The sequence below is a fragment of the Hyaena hyaena genome, unplaced genomic scaffold (genome assembly GCF_003009895.1).
Source record: "Hyaena hyaena isolate Hyena2069 unplaced genomic scaffold, ASM300989v1 scaffold_386, whole genome shotgun sequence".
NCBI lineage: Eukaryota > Metazoa > Chordata > Mammalia > Carnivora > Hyaenidae > Hyaena > Hyaena hyaena.
The window spans coordinates 1,572,876-1,589,545 of NW_024081020.1; the positions used below are offsets into that span (position 1 = coordinate 1,572,876).

The window sequence follows — 16,670 nt, forward strand, 5'->3', positions numbered from 1 at the left end:
AGAGCAGTCCACCTGGGCCCCGACTCTGCCGGAGTCTAAGCCCGAAGCCGAGCGAAACCAGTCAGGTCTCTAGCTGGCACGGCTGCCTATGGCTGAGGCCACATCTGCATTAAAAGGAAAACAAAAAGCACCTAAATGTGTAAAGCCAAACGCTAAGCCTGGAAACGCAGGGCCTCGTTGCAACCAGAGCCGTGGGGTCAGGACTGGACCTTCAGAGCTGGCACACGGCTCCCAGATGTAAGAAAAGTGCACATCCGGTGCGGTCCCCTTACTCTGGGGGGCCCCTTCCCACGAGCCACGGGGTTCTCGACTGTGCGAAGTGCAGACAGGTAAGTGGAAGTAAGTTTGAAGAAGGAACACGGTGGATGAGAAGGGAAGAGGATCCAGAAAAAGAAGAAAGACGAGAGAAGCTCTGAAATTTCCCAATTAGAATGTGACAACGTGTCCCTGGTTTAATCAAGGAAACACAGGGTCCGGACACTTCCTGGGCCACACACGGTTTGCAACAAATCATTAACAGGACACAGGGATCTTACCGTGTATCCAAACCCAGCAGGCCTATCTCAATCACACTGTCACCTTCTAAAGCGGAGGTGGTGGCACAGGTAAAAACCAAGGCCCCTACCTTTGGTCCAGCCAGAGCGAGGGCCTGCGTGGTGGACGGCGGCACGGTGGGCGGCCTCTGCGGGGCCCGAGCCATGTCCTGGAGACAAGCAGGGACAGGTTAGCATCCTCTTAGCTCGGTACTGCTCTAACAGGTCAGACCCTGCTTGCGATTCATTTCTCTCTAGAACTGATTAATAATGAACTGCATTTTTAATCCGCTACATTGTGGGGACATCTGTCCGCACCCCGCTCACGCAGCTGACGCACGGCCAGTCATTCTGAGACACACGTCAGGCCCAGCAGCTGGCGAGGGGACTCTGCTGTGAGGTGTGAGGCAGGGCCGGGGGGTGGGGGCACCGTGGCATCAGCGCAGCCTCTGTTCACCGAGGACAGCATGCGGCACATGGGTGGGGGGGGCGGGTCCCAAAGGCTCACGGGGTGGCACAGGAGGACACTGCTTACTTCTTGCTGTTCTGTGCCTGCGGCCACAGAAACCGATGGGGACACTTCAGGCTTCGGGGCTTGTGTTTCCTGCTCCCCAGCCGAGCTGCTCTGTGAAAATAAAGGCAAAGAAACAGTGGGAAGGAGAGACCTTCTGCAGAGGTCGGACTCCGATCCCACGGTTTGTGTTGAGTGACCCCACCTCACTCACGTCCCCGGACTCCACTGCCCATGGCATTCTAAGACCAGAGTGATGACTGAGGGGTCTGCCAAGTCACAGCTGCTACCGGAGGCTAGAAGCCCACGCCTCACCCTCCAGCCAGAGCCCTGACATTCTCCCCACCGCCCCGTGTGAGGGGCACAGACTGGACGCCGCTGACCCACTGTTCTCATGTGGAAATGATTTCCTCTGTACCTGGTATTGTTAAAATAAAGGAGCCAAACGCTTTTTGACCTCATTTCAGGGATCAAGAAAAAATTCTCATATCACTAGGGGTCTGTGGACCTATGACCAGAAGTAAGAATTTCCCTGAAAGTTTTATGACACAGGGAAGCAACGTTTTGTTCTAAGAACTCAAGATTCCCAGATTTCAGTTTGAAATTGAAGCTAAAGCTTTGAGTCTAACTTGAAGTTCATTCTAAAACCACTTAAAAATGACCTCATTGTGGGTGTTCTTATTTCCTGATGAAAGGCTATTCCTACTGAAACAGACACACGTAAAGTACGTGTGTGCGCAGTGAGGGTGGGTGCTGGGATGCAGAAGTGCTGGGCTCAGTTCCTATGGGACGGTCTACAGCTGCTACTCTGTGTTCCGCACTGAAATCCCAATGAAGCAAATCAGAAACAATTTCCAAAAGTCATAATTAACGAGGATCCTGTACAAGGCGCTGGATTCAGCTGGGAAGGCAGCCCCTGCACGTAAACACCGCAGTATGTGAATTTATTAATTTCACAAGGGAAATGCTCTGTCAATTAGCTAATTATCAAAACTACAAGAGTAAGCAAATTTCTCCCATAAATAAGGTATGTTACATGGATTAGAGTTTCATCTCTCATAAATGAAGAGCAAAAGAATATTAAGTAACTGAAGTTAGCCCTGTAACAGCCTGGCTACTTTCATTTGGTTGGTTGCTCCAAGGATGAGAATCAAGTGCGAGGAGCCGTCCAGGACTCAGGGCTGCCAGGGGCGCAGCCAGGGACAGGGGGAGGGCATGGGGGGCCGGCATGGGCAGCAGTGTGCTCCTCCCAGGAGGCTAACAGAGAAGGTGGGCGGGCAGAGTCCTTGATTGTGACAGAAGGGGAGGAATAAACACTGTCACTGCCCAACCAATGAAAACCTGAATAAAAATACACAGATTCGACCACTGCAGCCAAACATTCTAATATTTAATGTGTTTAACGGGGAGAAAGCAGGGTAGAAGCTTCTAAAAGATGATTCTCAGGTCTGGAAACACCTGACAAACCCAGACTCTGACCAAGGATTTTTTTCTATCAATTAATGTCCTTGCTACACAGAGGTCAGGAGGGACTGAGACCACACGCGCAGACGCCAGGGGTGCTGGCTGCCTGGGTATCGTGCCAAGATGATGCCCCCCCACCCCGCCCAGCTCCGTGACAAAACCCCTCAACTGGCCGTCTACAGCGGCACTGAGTCCCACTGAAGCCACCTGCCCCAGGGACCGCTGCTCTCGCTCTAAGTCTGGAGGAGCCCTGCGGCCTCCATCCCGTGCACAACAGCCGTCGGGCGCTCCAGTGGTGGGAGAGGCGGGGGGCTTCCGAAGCAGGTTTCCGAAAGAACTGGTGTGTGCGGACGGGTGAACCTGTTTACTTCTTAAAACTGAGGACTTTGGGGAGAAGACGGGCGGCGCCAATGTGGCGAGAAACCGTTCTGAGAGGTGAACTCAACAGGTGTGAGCCACAGTGGCAGGGCCAACACAGACCGGCTTGGCTCCGTGAGGACCGGTGCTCCGCACCTGCTGGGCCTTCACCCTCCCGCGGGCGCGGGGCTGCTGGGTCCTCCCCCACAGACATCCGGCAGGCGTCCCAACCGCGTGGTGCTTACCAAGGGGCGGGGCGGGGCAGACACCCGCCCCCAATGACGACACGACATCACTCCTACACACACACACACACACACACACACACACACACACACACACACACACAAAGTACACGCCCCCGGGGCAGCGCCCCTGCCAACGTGTCCCCCTGCATCGAGTCCCCCATCAGACAGAGCCAAGGCACAGGACACTTGATGGAAACACCGATACGGACACCACAGAAAGACCAACCTTCTAACAGGCAGGGGGCGGGGGGGAAACTGGGGCACTGTTCCAGGGCAAGGACTAAACGTGACTTGTGCGGCTTGTGAGCTCTGACTTGTGACTCTGGCCGGGCAGGCAAACCAGCCGTAAAGTGCACTCGGGGGCAGCAAGGGACATGTAAATGTGCGCTCCACTACCGCATCGGTGCAGAGGTCCTGTGCGGGACTGTGACATTACGGCTGTGTGAGGACGACTCCTCCATCTTGGGAAATAAGCCCTGGAGCGTTAGGGCGGAGCCTGCGTGTGCGGAGACAGACAAAGTGCCGGGGGAGAGACCGCATGTGTTTACCACACTGTCCCTTCAGCTTGCCTGCAGGCTTAACGTTTTCTATAAACAAAGGTTAGAATCCGTGGAAATGACGACATGCCGTCAGTGTCCTGCTAACAAGGTTGCTTTCGCGGTTTTCACTTTCTGGGTTTCTTCGACGGTTCTAGCAAGGGTCCACCCTATGGTCTCGGGAAACGAGGTGAAAGCAGCACTGTAACCGCCTGCAGCTGCCCTTCCCCCAGTGCTGGCTGCTGAGCCAGGGGAGTGGGGGGCGCACGGCAACAAGTGCCTAGTCTGGACTGTTCTTCCCAGCCACCCTTCTGCTCGTCACGAGGACCAAACCGTAGAGCTGCACAGAAGTCACCAAAACAGTAAGGTGACTAATTCCTCATTTGCTGCACAGTGAGAATGTGTATTTAAAAACCGCCTGAAATGCTCGCCGCACAGCCAGAGGCCAGTGTCTGTTTCTTCCCCGAAGATGTCGAGCGCTTTCTCGATCAACTTCCACTCAGCCTGAGGCAGCGTCTCTGGGAGTACTTCCGGCACTTCGTCTCCCCTCACCCAGCTGCCCCCCAGGGTCACTCATGGGCTAGCACGATGGGGAAAACTGTCAGGTGTTAAGTTACTGGTGTGTCCGTGGCCCACCGGTGGTCAGAGCGCATCCTACCACTCTAACGTCACAAATCTGTTTGTCAATTTTTAAAATAACCACTTACTCTAAATGTCAGATCGTGTCCAAGAGGTGCGGTGTTGAAATACTCAAAAATAGAATCCTGAAAATCTGGAAGTTTCAGTCCTGTAAAAAAGAAACAGACTAGTCAGGGCAAATTTAAGAGACTGGCTGTGCTCCGATGGGAAGGCTTAGCCCCATCAACATGTCAACTGTCCAAAAACCAACGGATAAGTCTGATATGATTCTAGTTCGGTTCCACTGGAAAACGTCTCAGAAATCCTTAAAAAAAGGGACTGGGGGCGGAGACCTACCACATACCAAACCAGATTCATCCAAGCCTCTTTGATCACACTCCACTGGTTCCCACCGGTGAACAATGAACAGGGCAGAGAACCCACAGACTCAAGTGCCCACGGTGATCTCATGTGGTAAGAGCCACAAACAAAATCAGGAGGGAAAGGAACTTCTCAATAACTGGTATTAGACAAGTAACTAGCCACAGGAAAAAGATAAAACTAGATCCATTCCTCAAAGTGCACATCAGAGTAAATTCCAAGGGACACGGAAATATTTCCCTATGACTCAAAAAAGGGAAAAAAAGATAAATTTGATGCAAAAAAAATTAATAAAACAAAAAACAAACCAACAACCCAAAAACCCTCATGCTTGGTAAAAAAAAAATAAATAAATAAACAAAATAAAAATGTCAAAAGACAAACTGGGAAAAATATCTGCAACTTTCATCATAAACAAAAGGCTCTACATATTCTATCTTTGATGTACAAAAAGCTTCTAGAAGAAAAAACTTAAAACGTGAATTTTAAAAAATGGGCAAAAGATACAAACACTTAGAAGTCAGAGTAAGAAAATCTCAGGAAGCCTGGGTGGCTCAGGCAGTTAAGCATCCGACTCTTGATTTCATCTCAGGTCATTATCTTGTGGTTTGTGGGACTGAGCCCTGAGCTGGGCTCTGTGCTGACAGAGCAGAGCCTGCTTGGGACTTTCTCTCTCCTTCTCTCTCTCTCTCTTGCTGCCCCTCCCCTGCTCACAAATAAACATTAAAGAACAAAGAAAGAATGGGGCGCCTGGGTAGCTTAGTCGGTTAAGCGTCCGACTTTCGCTTGGGTCATGATCTCGTGTTTCGTGGGTTCGAGCCCCACGTCGGGCTCTGTGCTGACTGCCAGCTCAGAGCCTGGAACCTGTTTCAGTCTGTGACTCCCTCTCTCTCTGACCCTCCACTGCTCACGCTGTCTCTCTCTCTCTCCTAGAAATATATAAAACATTAAAAAAAAAAATTAAAAAAGAAAAAGAACAAAGAAAGAAAAAGAAAGGAAAAAAGGAAGGAAGGAAGAAAACCCTTAAAACACACAAAACGTGCTCCATCTTGGGGCGCCTGGGTGGCTTCATCGGTGAAGCGTCCGACTTTCGCTTAGGTCATGATCTCGCGGTTCAGTTCGTGGGTTCGAGCCCCTCATCGGGCTCTGTGCTGACTGCCAGCTCAGAGCCTGGAGCCTGTTTCAGTCTGTGACTCCCTCTCTCTCTGGCCCTCCCCTGCTCACGCTGTCTCCTCTCTCCTCTAGAAATAAATAAAACATTAAAAAAAAACAAACAAAAAAAAAACGTGCTCCATCTTGCTCGTAGTAAGAGGGATGCGCACACAGTCTGTGCCCTGATGCTCCTGGCCTGTCCCGTGTGCAGCCATACCGTGTGGGTGCGGCCGTGGGGCAGGGGCGGGCGCCTGCGCGGGCAGAGACGCAGGGTGCACAGGCCTCTGGGGCAGGAGCCGCACCGGCCAGCGTGAGCGCGTGTGTGCTTGCTCTTTAACCGGCACTGCCACCCCCACAGACCTACCTCAAAATACCCCCACAGAAACAGGGACCGGCCCAGCATACGCCACTGCTTACACCACCTGCCGTGGCAGCGACAGGACACCCAACCGCCGATGCACAGACCCCAGCAGTGGGCGGAGCGGACAGGTCGGGACCCAGACCGCCTCTCACGCCACAGCCCTGCCCACTCACAGAGCGGGGAGGCCGGAGCAGCTGCCTCGTGGCATCAGGGGACACGGATGTGTCACCACACGTAAACATGTGTTTGCTTTGCATTTCCAAGAGGAAGCAGGAAGGAGAAGCCAAAACCTGCAGTTACCTCCGGGGAAGGCATCTCTGAACGTATCCTGCCTCAGAGTTTTGGCTTCGAAATCGTGTTAAAAAGTGCTTTCTTTATAGAACTAAAAATGATTAAATCTAAAATAGAGCCATGTTGTTAAGAAAAAAAAAGTTTATATTTAAATAATTCAGGGGTGTCTGGGTGGCTCAGTCAGTTAAGCGTCCGACATCAGCTCAGGTCATGATCTCATGGTTAGTGGGTTCAAGCCCTGCGTCGGGCTCTGTGCTGACAGCTCAGAGCCTGGAGCCTGTTTTGGATTCTGTGTCTCCCCCTCTCTCTGCCCCTCTCCTGCTCACACTCTGTCTCGGTCTCAAAAATAAACAAACTATAAAAAAATAATAATTCAGAAGCTTAAAATTATAATTTACCAGTATCTGCTCTAAATTTTTCTTCCATTTTTTTCTTCAAAATTTCCATTTCTTCTAATAATTCTCTATTTTTGGCTTCGGAATCCTTTAGTTTGCTAGAACAAAAAATAAAAGGCTTTAAGTACACTGAGAACAGACCATCTACGTGCTGATCTGTGAGCATCAAAATGTGAGGGCATGGTTCATCTCCAGCGCTTGGGAAAGTGCCAGAACACGGCAGCTCCCGCTGCTGACCAGAAACACGAACCCGTTCATGGCATGGGCGAGCCTACTGGGCACGTTACCGAGGGCACAGGTATTTTGGAATTACAGACAGAGGTGGACTGAAACGTCATGGGTGATGAAGGTGCATCTCGAGGCCGTCGTGGAGTCTCTGACCCTCCCGGTCTCCCTCCAGACAAGCCCTTCCTCTCTGAGGACACCACCCAGGTTACTCAGCCATCGGACCTCTAAATGTCGTCCTGCACCAGCGAGACCATGACCCACGCCTGAACATGGTTGGCGGGCGGGGGGGGGGCTGCGGTGATCCGGCCAGAAGGCGAGGGGTACAGTCCAGCAGCTGAGTGGGTTCTATGCTGAACCAGAGGGTGATGCCGGCTGACCTCTCTGCAGCTCGGTGTAAAATGGGGCTGCAAGGGTGCTGGCCTCCTGAAACACCGTGACAGCACGTGACTAACGGGATAAAGCGCTTACAGGGAGCATATGTAAACGGTAGCTGTTACTATTATTATTCTTTGGCCCCAAACTAAGGAGATGTGTGACTTGGTATGGCTGTCAGTCACCCTGTTGGTGACATCCAGGTCCCCATCCCCCTTCAGGGTGGAGCTCACCCCACCTTCCACATCAGCAGCTACTATTACAGGTGGGGTGGCCTGGTTTCCACAGAGACAGTTCATGACTGTCTCCTGAGCATGTGAAGCCAATGGTGGCCTCTCGCAAACATTTGTTGAATTTTCTGCGGTGTAAAAATGGTGTTTGAAGTTGGAAAAGGATTTTGAAATAGACATACCATCTTCAAGCTGTATTTAAAATATGAGTTTTAGATTAAAAGGAAAAATCAGAGTTGATGGAATGAGCAAGCACTAGGGCGAACGAGCAGGCCAGAACTGTCCCTCAGACGTGTGGCCGTGCCTTGTCGCCGGCACGGGGAAGACCAGCACCCGCCTCTCACAGGGACACTGGCACTTCGAAACTGCGGGCGCCCACCGCTTCGTTACGTCCTGAGAGCACGAAGCACAGCCTCCAGCGTGCGCAGGGCATTCGCCACCCACCCCATCAATTCTCACTGGGCGCCTACTGGGGCCAGAAGCCTTCCAGTGCGCTAAGCTCCTTCCAGTCGACTGACTCACAGCGCAGGGGTGTGCCCAAGGTCACGCAACCCCTACCGAGTCAGGGCACAGTACCAGGTACCTTTCAAAGGAGAGATTCACGTCTTTGACTTTCCGCAGCTCCTCTTGAACAAGCTGTTTGGCCCGGATCTCCGCCTCAAGAGCAGACTGCAGTTCTAGCCGCGCGGACATGTCCAGCTTCTGACTACGGCGCACTTTCCAAAGGGGGTCCTGGGGACAACAAGTTTTAAAGATACATACATATATATATATATATATATATATATATATATATATATATATATATATACACTTTAACATTTATTTATTTTGAAAGACAGAGTGCAAGCGGTGGAAGAGCAGAGAGCAAGGGAGACAGAATCTGAAACAGGCTCCAGGCTTGAGCTGTCAGCACAGAACCCGACATGGGACTCGAACTCACAAACTGTGAGATCATGACCTGAGCTGAGGTCGGACGCTTAACTGACTGAGCCAGTTTTAATTTTTTTTAATGTTTATTCATTTTTGAGACAGAGAGAGAGAGACAGAGCAGGAGCAGGGACGGAGCAGAGAGAGAAAGACCCAGAATCCAAAGCAGGCGCCGGGCTCTGAGCTGTCGGCACAGGGCCCGATGCAGGGCTTAAACTCACGAACCATGAGATCGTGACATGAGTTGGACACCCAACCGAGCCACTCAGGTACCCCTTTAAAAATCTATTTTTAAGGTACTTGTTTAACAAAATGGTGACAAGTAATTCACTTTTCTAATCTTTAACTTTTATTATCACATTTAAGTGTTGATTAAGTATTAATTTGATAATGTTAGATATCATCAAAGTCCATCAGACCCATCAATGTCCATAAAATTTGGACATTTTATGACTTTTTTTCTTTATTAGAGATCTTAAGATTGAGCTGTACCCTTAAAAAACTCTTTTTTTTTTTTTTTTTTTTAGATTAAAATGCAACCTAGAATGTAATTTCTATTTGGGCCCATTAGACTCCCTTACAAACGTAAGATATATTGTGCAGGTCACCATTATCTTACTTTCCCTTTACCTTGAAACATCTGCTATTTCACGATCCTAGAAATTACGTCATTACTCATCAATTACCCATCCCTACAGTGAGAGGCTGAGGCGGCAGCAGGAAGGAGGAAGGCAGGGGTGCGCAGCAGGACGGCGACAGTGACCAGAGCCGGCTGGTGGCAGCGTGCTCCCCATCTCCCACCCAGATGCCCTCGTGCTCCGGCCACGATCACGAGGGCCAGAGGGGACCTGGAGATCCCACTTTGGTAGGCATTTTTTTAAAGCTTTCACTACGCACAGTTGGGAATTTTTCGTTTTCCATCCACGAAGAGAAAAAGGGCACTGACTAGGGGTTTGCAGGGACGGAGAGATGGGCGCTTTATCAGACGCCAATGACTGTGATGAACCCAGTGAATGACAGAAGTCAGTTTTCAGGTGACCGTAGCCTACACAAGTTTCCTCAAAAATCAACGAGCGAATAACACCCTTTACGGACAGAAAGGAACCGTGTGTTCATCCAGTCAGTCCTTGAACAGGAAGGACACAGAATGTATCTTCAAACGAGCAAATCGTGGGATAAATATCTAGGTAAAGTTCTACCTAAAACGCTAATGAAGTTGTCCCACTACACCTTTCCTGTCACCAGGACCTGTCCCTCAGACAGTAACTTACACACACACACTGTAAGAAGGGCAAACACGAGGAGGGTTACGAGGAGGCGCGCCCAGAAGCGAGCTGGGCGGAGACGGAGCGCCAAACTCCAGACGGTTGAGGCACATGGGCCGCTGACCCGGGCAGTGAGAGAACGGACAAAACCCATCTCCTTGAGGGCAGAAGCCCGTCCCTCGAACCAAGGTCCCTCCACAGAGCCGGGCGCCCGGGAATGGCTGGCTGCGTGCATGTGGTCGGAGGCGGCTGTGGTCCCCGCTGTGGTTCAGACAGCGGCCTTCCTCCCCGGCCACACGGAGTCCCGCCTCACCCGAGTTACACGCCCGGCCCTGAGTTTCCGCACTCGTCTTCAAGACCAGCCGCTGCCGGATCCCATCACCATAAAAAGGCACAGCGTGGAACAGAGCCTACCAGCGCTCTCGACCCCAGACTGGAGCTCCTCAGCGTCTCGAGCTCTTCGGTCATCTTGGAAGCAAGGGCCTGCAGGTAACCTCGGGCATCTTTCTCGTCGCTGACCCTAGAGGACCATACAGACCCGGTGACAGGAGCCGAAAACCCCCGCGGGACGAGGCGACACAATGTCCCATCAGCCGGAACGGGTACCCATGACCCACGAGTGGCTCTGCCAGCAAGGGCCGCCCCAGTCCCCCCGCTGTGCTGTGCGGAGGCCCGGCCTCCGTCTCACCAGACGTGTGGGGGCGTGCGAGCCTGACCACACCTTCAGGGACGGGGAGCACGGTCTCCACCCTTAGTCCAACGTGCAGCTCACCGGACGGGAGTGCCGCCCTCAGAAGGGAGAAGCGGCGGGATGTGTGCGGGGCCTCAGGGCAGCAGCGGGTGGAGGGAGCCCGGGGCAGGGCTGGGGAAGAGCGGGGCGGGCGCGCGTACCACTGGATGATCTCGGCGATCTGAGCCTCCCAGTGGGCCACTGACTCCTTCTTGGCCGCCAGGTCCTGTAGCTCGTCCTCCAGCTGTCTGTTCTGAGCTGTGAGTTTATCCACAAAGGAACAAAGCTGAAATTAAACAATTGTACCACACAACTCGTTATTTGGTGTCCTTTAAACATGACCTTAGCATTATTACAGCTGCATGTTCTTTTGAAGATTTTCAAAGTTTTCTTTCATCGTTGTGAGATTTTGTTCCAGACTTCATTTCTGATACAAACATTTTGAACGTACCTAACTTCAGTCACATTTCAACCCAAATCTGAGCGTACAAGTGACAGAGAGCGGGAGGTTTCAGGAAATCCGCAGCTTTTAACCCAATGGAAACGTGCTACTTCACGCAGGAAGCATGCTGTGTAAGCCACCCAGCTCCCAGAACTGACACGATCGAGAACCAGAGCCCCAAGCAGCAGTGTGGACTAGATTACCCTCTCGTTCTCGGCTGTCAGCTTCTTGTTTTCCTCGAACAGCATTGCCCTCTCGCGCTCGTATTTCTCTCTGATCGTGCCTACTGCTTCCTCCATCTCGGTGTGCCTGGGCAGGAGCGAGAGTGGCGGTTCAGGAGCTCCGTGGGCCAGGCCCTCGGTGGCCCGGGCACGAGACCGCGCCGGCAACGCCGAAGGGCGCCTGGAAACCTACCGTTCCCGCTTGGACTTTTCCAATTTGTCTTTCAGCACGAGGACTTCCTTCTGCAGGGCCAGCTGGTGGCTCTCGGAATCATGCACCTCCTTTTTCACGTTCTTCACTTCCAGCACATGGGAGGCCTCGCGCCTGACCAGCTCCTCCTCATAGAACAGGACTTTCTTCTCCAGCTCAGATTTGATCTTGGAAATCTCCTGCTGATGTTCTAAGGTGGCACTTGGGCCCCGGCCACCTTGCTTCATCTGAAGACAAAGGTTAAGTAAGGTAAATAAAGTGACGCGGCCCACCAGCCACACCCTGTGCGGGGACCCGTACACATGGCTTCTGCCGTACCCTCCCCACCGATGGCAGACACAGAGCCTGACACACCTGGCCATGGTCATTAGGTCCTACTGACAACTGTCTGGCAGACCTGAGGGGCTGACAGTACCTGCCGTGCGCAAGGGACGTGCCCAGACCTGCCTGGGACCCCAGGAGCTCCGTCTACACCCTGACACGAGTGACCCCCAAAGCCTCCTCACAGTTTGTTCATTCAGGCGACAGCGCTCTTTTGACAGCTGACTATGTGTCGGGCACCTCTGTGGTATCAGGGTTACAGTGAGGTCCCTGCTCTCGTGGGGCAGACGGGAAAGACTGACAGCCAAGCAGCAAACAAGCACCGACACAGGGCAATCCAGTCAAGTGCGGGGCTGTGGCACCAAGCGGATGTCTGGAGAAGGCGCTGCTGGCACGGGACACACGAAGTGCATGCCAGGTGGAAGCTCGTCGGCACGGCGATGGCAGCGAGCCGGGGCCGAGCCCTGTGCGGAGGAGTGGGCGCCAGGGCAGCTGGGGGTCAGGAAGGGGCTGCGCTGGGAGGGGCTCGGTCAAGGCCAGAATCACTCGGGGCTGCCGGGGGGCACTGAGGATGGACAGGCTCCGGCTGCCACGGGGAGAGCGGACTGTCAGCACTGGTGGCGACAAGCAGACTCAGGCACAGGGGCCGAAGTCTAGGCCCCCGGGCAGCAGCAAGGACGATGGAGAGAAACATGCACGTCTGAGGCGCATGCCGGGGAGAGAGCAGGCCCATCATCTCCACTGACAGGCGAGGAAAACCATGGCTCAGAAAGGGGACTGGAGCCCCTGAGGTCACACCAGGCTAACAAGGAGCCCCCTCCCCAGCTCCTCGCCCCCGTTCTGGCTCCTGGCACCTCTGCTCGCTTGCTTGCTCCCCTCCCCCAAGGTGTCTGGCTGCCCTTGGCCCCGAGCCACTGGCCTGTCTTATACTTTAGTGGCAGGACACAGGCTTTAAGGAACTTTCCCAGGAATGGCCTCACTGAATATACAACAGGTTCACCATGACTTACTAGAAACTGCCTGACACTTTATAGAAGGAAAATAGCGAAGGAACTCCAGTTCTGAATGGAAAGAAAACTGTCATAAAAGCACGTTTGTGACGTGTCGCCTCTCCACATTCCGTCCCTGCCCCACATGCCCCCCCACCCCGCGCAGGAGGACTCCCACCACACAGTAAGGGAGGGGGAGAGGCCGGCCTCCCGCAGGCACTACCTTGAGGGCTTCAAGCTCACTCTCCACTTGCTTGGAGAAGCTCTCGCTGTGCTCGCGAAGCTTGCGCTCCCTGGAGGCCTCGGCGACGGCGTCCTCCAGGCGAGCTTCGAGCTGCAAGGAGGGTACACGGCTCAGCGGCACGAAGCCAGCCCTGCCCACGGGGCTCCCTGAGAGCCCGTCGCTCTTCCCTCTGCCTCGATCCCAGGCCAAGTTAACGGCTGACAGATACACTTTAAGGCTCAACTGAACAGCTGGTCGGTAATAAACCAAGCTTAAACTCTAACGTAAACTGGTAACTTGGCAGTAAGCATCCGGACAGGAGGCCGGCTGGCGACACAGGCACTGGGGACGTCTACAGATCACGGCTTCATCTACTGGCTGGTGACGGTCTTGCGCACGCGTCCAGGTGGGGAGCAGCGGAAGGGGCCCCTGCCCGCGCGGCGGCCAGCACTCCGGGCCTCACTGAATGCCCTCCCCCTTTACTTTAAAGCAGATCCCAGACGCCGCAGTGACCCGTCCAGAGTGCGGACGAAAACGCTTAGTTAGGGGTTCCACGGCCGCTACAACTACGAGTGTATCCGGGTTGCAAAATTAACGGAAAAGAAAACAAATAGGTGTTCTGAGACCAACTGACAAAGAGCATGTACTTCTAGGTTTTTTACCAAGCAAATTTTAACAGAGTTCAGTCCTAAGGACTGCTAAGATGGGACACTCATTAATGGAACAGCATTTGGAGTATCTAGGGCGGTTGGTTCTCAAAGTGGGGTCCTGAGGCCCTTTCTAAAAAAAGGCCTTTCTTTTTCTAATTATCTGGGTTTTCTTCAAATACTTTATCAGCAACAATGGAACACAACAGACCAAATGCAGAAACGAGGAAGACGACGTATGGGTTTGTCAAGCCAGTTATTAAAGAAAAGCCCAGGGGCGCCTGGGTGGCTCAGTCGGTTAAGCGTCCGACTTTCGCTCACGTCATGATCTCGCGGTTCGTGGGTTCGAGCCCCGCGTCGGGCTCTGTGCTGACTGCCAGCTCAGAGCCTGGAGCCTGTTTCAGTCTGTGACTCCCTCTCTCTCTGACCCTCCCCTGCTCACGCGGTCTGTCTCTCTCTCTCCTAGAAATAAATAAAACATTTTAAAAAAAAAATTTAAAGAAAAGCCCAGAAATGTAAAAATTCCACTTTTCTACTAGTTATTTTTCATAAATAATTATCAGTCACGTTAACGTGAAATGGATTTATTGTTAAACTGAAAAAAACTATTTCAACCTCTAACCTGGTAAATACGAGGAACTGTAACCTCACAGACGAAAGCTCTTTGGGGGCCTCAATAGTTTTAAGAGCATGAAATGATCCCGAAACTGAAGTTTCAGGCCCACTGGGCCGCCCGGGGACACCAGGCTGAGCCACGTCGACCTCCCGGCCACCCCTGGTGGGACTCGTATTTGCCTCGGCGGCACTGTGCGAACCACATCCTGACACGTTTACGTTCTATTTGTCAGGCATTAATAGCCTCTATTTGCTTTAAAAGGGAATTTTTAAAAATTAATACCCTAAGAAATGTCTTTTAACAATTTCACAAATAGATACTGAGGGCTGAGAAGTAGAAACCAAATACTTGGCAGGTCAACTTACTTGCTTTCTTATAAAATTTAGTATCTGTTTGAAAATAATTTACGTACTTAGCCCATGTTCTCAAAGATGGTTCAGTAAGATCATACAAAAGTCCAAACGGTACACTCCTCGACACAGCTACAAAGCTACCTCTTTCCTGAACTTCTCCGATTTGCGGACTTCCTGGCGCATGGAGTCCACCTTCTGCATGGCCGCCTCCAGCTCCTCCTCTTTGTCCCGCAGCTGCCGGGACGCCTTCTGCTTCTGGGCGCGGAGGTCCGCCATGCGCTCGTTGAGCTCGGAGAGCTCCTGCAGGGCCAGCCTCCGCTGCTGGTGGGCATCTCTGAGTTCGCGGGCCTGGGACTTCAGTCGCTCTGAAGCTTCAACCAGTTGCTGAACAGAAGGAATGACAGAGGTTTTACGCTTGCTCAGCGGACACGTGGCAGCTGCAAGCTCAGTCCTCCCCGGCAAATGCTGGTTACAGACCACAACCGAGAGCCAAGGGCTCACCTCTGTGAAGAAGCCCTTTGCTCGGCCCCAGCACAGCGACGAGCAGCCTGGAGGAAGCCCACCTGAGCAGAGGTGCTAAGCATCCTCACTCCAGACAGACCCTCAACTATGTGGTGACTAGAAGCCCGAGCTCTGCCAGCCAGCCGGAAGGCCTGCTCACAGGCTCACCTGTTCCGGCCTCTCCCCTATGCCGTCCACACGGCCACACAGGTAGATGAAACATGAATGTGGTCACCAATCCAGTTATTGAAAAAGCAGAATCAGGAAAGAACGCATTACGAAGAGCTTAAGAAGTAAAGAACTACGTGAAAACAACTGCTGGACAGCTAGCCCCTCACGAGAGTGAGGTGTGGATGCGGTGGCCCCTCTGGCTGCACTGGTGGCCTCACCTCCCCGTAGCCACTTCCTCAACAACCCGGCGGCACAGCTGCGGTGGCAGCACCTGAGTGGGGGAGGGGCTCCACAGTGCGCTGCTGTGCCTAGAGCCCCGCGGAGTCTCCTGCCCCGCGTGCACTTCTCGACCACATGCCGTGATTATGACACCACGACAGACTGGACAATCTGGGCTTGAAATCCTGCACGTTTGAGAACACATTGCACACTGCAGGCTTAAGGACTTCTGCGTGTAAGTGAATATCCTTCAGAAAACACAGTCCTGGTATGAATATATTGCTGTCTGAACACACAGTCTGGTGTATTTTACTGAAAATCAAATTTATAAAGGAGTTTGGGGGGAATCAGCCAAATTTTAACAAACGGTCTCTTCCGCGATGCCCTGTTGTACGGAAGAGCCCTGCTGGAAGAAGGGGGAGGACCCTGGCGCTGGATACCAGTGTGTGACCCCAGCTGGGTCAGCTGCTGTGGGCGCGGGGATGCAGGGACCCTCAGGCCCTCGGCACTGCCGGGTCCTTGTCGCCAGCCCACCCGGCAGGCCTGTGGCGAGGCCGACACGGTGACCAGCACTGCGGCAGTGTGCTTCCCAGCCAGGCACCTCGCGGGCTGCGCGGGCTGCGGCACGGCGCGACCTCGCGGGCTGCAGGCCGTACAGCCCAGGACACAGACGAGGGGCCGGAGGAGGGCTGCAGACCCCGCACGACTTCAGGCTCACAACCTGCGGAATCGCTAAAGCCTCTCTCACGTGAAATCGCCCCCGGGGCTACCTTGTGGAAATCCTCCTTTTCCTGCCGCGCCACGCGGTACTGCTTCTCCAGGCCTTTCAGCCGCTGCGTGGAGTCTGCATGCTCCTGGCGAAGGGCCACCGTGTCCTCCAGCTGTCGCTCGAGCCTGTTTGAATCTGAGCAGAAGAGAAAATAAACAATGTTCCCTTACAGGCAAAACTTCATGTCAGCTGACTTCCTGACAGTGGATTAAAAATTCCTCGCTTTCTCATTCAGAAACTTCCTTGCTTTCTCACACATTGAAGGGTCACACATGCAGCCACGCGCGTGGACTGATTGCTCCCCTGGGGACCACGTGAGCAAGCACAGGGCAAGCCTGAGGCACGCAGGAAGGCTCAGTCATGGGCTCACTCGGGGCCCCTTTCG

The 16,670-nt window shown here is 53.1% G+C and overlaps 1 protein-coding gene across 1 annotated transcript in view; it reads right to left on the bottom strand.

Moving 5' to 3' along the window:
• CDC42BPB (CDC42 binding protein kinase beta) overlaps positions 1-16,670 on the bottom strand; it is a 101,774-nt gene that overhangs the window by 18,454 nt on the left and 66,650 nt on the right. Inside the window, exons 12-23 of the mRNA XM_039251183.1 lie at positions 16,287-16,420; positions 14,767-15,009; positions 13,010-13,120; positions 11,459-11,703; positions 11,248-11,353; positions 10,764-10,888; positions 10,287-10,392; positions 8,261-8,409; positions 6,851-6,945; positions 4,357-4,436; positions 1,069-1,158; positions 626-703 (exon numbers count right to left, since the gene is read on the bottom strand). Coding sequence (XP_039107114.1) covers positions 626-703; positions 1,069-1,158; positions 4,357-4,436; positions 6,851-6,945; positions 8,261-8,409; positions 10,287-10,392; positions 10,764-10,888; positions 11,248-11,353; positions 11,459-11,703; positions 13,010-13,120; positions 14,767-15,009; positions 16,287-16,420 — 1,562 coding nt within the window. The remainder of the gene's footprint in view (positions 1-625; positions 704-1,068; positions 1,159-4,356; positions 4,437-6,850; positions 6,946-8,260; positions 8,410-10,286; positions 10,393-10,763; positions 10,889-11,247; positions 11,354-11,458; positions 11,704-13,009; positions 13,121-14,766; positions 15,010-16,286; positions 16,421-16,670) is intronic.